Source organism: Propithecus coquereli, unplaced genomic scaffold, assembly GCF_000956105.1.
Source record: "Propithecus coquereli isolate 6110/MARCELLA unplaced genomic scaffold, Pcoq_1.0 Scaffold75, whole genome shotgun sequence".
Lineage (NCBI taxonomy): Eukaryota > Metazoa > Chordata > Mammalia > Primates > Indriidae > Propithecus > Propithecus coquereli.
The window spans coordinates 361,642-364,965 of record NW_012153618.1 but is presented as its reverse complement, the minus strand read 5'-3'; the positions used below and the strand labels follow the sequence as shown (position 1 = coordinate 364,965).

The window sequence follows — 3,324 nt, the reverse complement described above, 5'->3', positions numbered from 1 at the left end:
TGGTGCATGCCTGTCCCAGCTACTCGGGAGGCTGAGGCAGTAGGATCGCTTGAGCCCAGGAGTTTGAGGTTGCTGTGAGCTAGGCTGACACCAGGGTACTCTATCCCTGGGCAACAGAGTGAAACTCTATCTCAAAAAAAAAAAAATGTTCTTTCTGCTCTTCTCTAAACTTATTTGCCTTGACCTCTCATAGGAGACAGCATGAGAAGACAGTCCATTTGTAGGGCTTACTACTCTTCATGTAAGAAAAAAATTAAATACCAGAAATTTAGTTTTGTGGTGATGTTCCGAGAACAGTAGGTAGCTTAGAAAACGCAAAAAGGAAAATATAAGAATGTAATACAGCTTCACTTAGCGAAATGAATGCCTCCTATGTGCCTAGAAGTATTCTAGGCACTGGGGATATAAAAGAGTGAACAGGCAAATCCCCTGACTTCATGAACCTTACATTCTAGTGTGGAAGACACACAATAATAATAAATGACACAGGAAAGCAAGGAAAACTACAGGCCCAAAGTCCATAATAGGTGAAAGAGGACAGAATCCAGGACACAAGCAGAGGAGTTGGTCTTATAGAGCCATAGGGACTCTTCAACCCATTTTACCAGGTGGGAAGATAGAATATGTGGGTAGAGAGGCAAGCCATAAAGTAGATTCAACAATGATGGGGGAATATGGAACCACTTTTCTAATTGCAATCAAGACCTGCTTGAGATTTGAGGCCACAAATTTAAAATGAAACCAGTCAGCAAGATTATATGTTTTTCTCCAGCCATGTTCAGGTGCGAGAATGAAAAATTTGGGTTGTGTCATGAAAGCAAATCAGTGGTGGATGGCAAAGGAATTCAGGGTATGTGAGAGAATGACTACAAGGATGGATCATAGAATGTGAGCTAGAAAAGGTGACAAACCCCACTGGTAAGGTCACTAAACTGGAGGTCTCAATATGGTTGGAAAATTATTGTGGTGTGGATATTAGGAGAAAATGAGCTGGAAAAAGAATAAGTAAGTGGTAGTCAGAGCATAGGATAATTTAAAGTGAGATTTTGGAAATGAAACAACTGTCCTGATGAGTGACACAGTGACAAAGGCTAACATATAACTGTAAGAATAAGAGGCTGAGGTATGATTCTGGAGGAAATCAAGAGCCAAGAGGAGAGGGTCTTGAATAGATTAAAATGACAATGGCAGACGCAGTGGAGAATAAAATAGAAAGGTAGGATCTAAATCTTTAATAAATGAGAGACAATACCCAGGAAGAATGCTGGTATGTGCAACAAAAAGGAATATGTGGTATATCCTGATAGCATTATTTTAAAGTAACTTACGAGTAAACATTATGTTAAAAAATTAAAGCTTCGAATAGACTTTACACTGGTAAGTAACAGTATACAGTTCAGGAAAAAAAGTCATAAGAAAAAGAAGTAATCTTCTGAAGTGATAATCTTTGCTTGCAAAAAAATAATCCTAGTACTCTCGGAGACCAAGGAGGGAGGATCTCTTCAGGTCAGGAGTTCAAGACCAGCCTGAGCAAGAGCAAGACCCTCCACCACCTCCACCTCCATCTCCCCTCTTCCCACTAAAAATAGAAAATTTAGCCAGAAATTGTGGCACATGCCTATAGTCCCAGCTACTCAAAAGGCTGAGGGAGGAGGATCGCTTGAGCCCAGGAGTTTGAGGTTGCATTGAGCTATGATGATGCCACTGCACTCCAGCCTCGGGAACAGAGCAAGATTCTGTCTTAAAAAAAAAAAAAACTAATGGAACTTATATAAATTCAAGTTTAAAGTAATGTGGTAATAAATGTGCACAAAAGGGTGAAATTTAGAATTCTCAACTTCCAAGCTTCATTTTGTCACTTTAACTAATTAGACCTTACTGGAAAGAAAGATAGGAATTGTAGAATATTTCAAGGCTTTCCAAGAATTATAGTTACATAATAACAATACATTTGACAATCATAAACATTTTTTGGAAAATTATTCTTTTAAAGGTGTAACAATTTTTAACTTTTCTCTAAAAACTATGTGATATTCTGTAAGCATCAAGATGATGTTCAACTTCAGACAGAAAGCCTATCACTATGCCTGAACTCTATCCAACGACTGTTGAAACACTGCTAATGAGAGACTATCTCCTGCAGCTATCCTCTAAATACAATATGAAATCTAGTCCCTTTGATAACTTATTAAATCACTGAACTTCTATAAATTTTAAGAACTATTTTGGGTAAGCTACTCTAGCTACCTTTTGCAGATGCACAATACATATTAGATTATTTAAGGTACTGAAAGTTCAGCAGACCAGAAACTATTTGTTCTAGTTTAACCCAGCATTTCAGAATATTATTCACTAACGGAACATAGTTTTTCCTCAACAAACATATTAACAAAATAAGCTTTAAACAAACACTAGATGGCTCACAGGCTAGAAATACACTATAAACTATCAAACTAATGGCCTGGAATTACTGTTTCTCTCAGTTCTAATTTTGCTTTGATAAAAAATTTATCCACCTATACAAAACAATTCCTACTAAATCAGGGCTCAAGGAAAAAAAGATCGAGAACTCAGCTTTTTCATGTTGTCATTAGTTATCAAACTACTTAACCAGATGGAAATTTCAGAATTCATTATAAAGACAGATGCAAAAATAGTTATGCAAATGCTAAGTACATTATATAGACAAGTACAAAGAATTATGTACATTTTTAATTCTCAGTAAGTTTTGATACCTGTTTCCACAATATTTTCTGTTTCTGTTGTCTCCAGCCCATCCATGCTGTCCTCATCTTCCACCGCCGTTTTTCCTCTACTTCGAGGCCTACAGAGAAATAAATACATATACCTGAGTGTTAAATTTTAAGGCTTAACTTTATACTCAACATAAACCATATCTGAATGTATACAAAATAATAATAAAATAATTTAGGAATTTTTTCAGCATTTTACCATATCAAATAGTTAGTATCAGACTTTATAGTCATTTTCTCCCTTAAATCCAGCCCTTCCTTATGCCCTAAATGTGAGGACGAAATCGGATTATTATATTTGTGTCCTCATACCTCACTTCTTTAAGTCATTCTGGCCTTTGTCTCCCTTTTAACTGACCTTCCGATGACTCCCTCTGTCTAGAGCAGTGGCTTTTAAGCAGCTAATGGGTTCTTTTCAAAGTTAACACACCACATTTTACCTCTACATTCAGTGAAGTTGATGAGTGATGCTCAGACACGTATTTTTTAAAGGCTCACACAAGTGACTGTTATTCAGATGACTCAAAAAAAAAAGAACTCTAATATTTGAAACTCGGTCTTGGGGGGGAAG

At 36.7% G+C, this 3,324-nt stretch overlaps 1 protein-coding gene across 1 annotated transcript in view; it reads right to left on the bottom strand.

Annotated features, from left to right (window-relative positions):
- The window catches only part of LOC105824573 (histone-lysine N-methyltransferase 2C-like), a 141,575-nt gene that overhangs the window by 27,972 nt on the left and 110,279 nt on the right, over window positions 1–3,324 (bottom strand). The window contains exon 2 of the mRNA XM_012662072.1: window positions 2,736–2,824. Coding sequence (XP_012517526.1) covers window positions 2,736–2,824 — 89 coding nt within the window. The remainder of the gene's footprint in view (window positions 1–2,735; window positions 2,825–3,324) is intronic.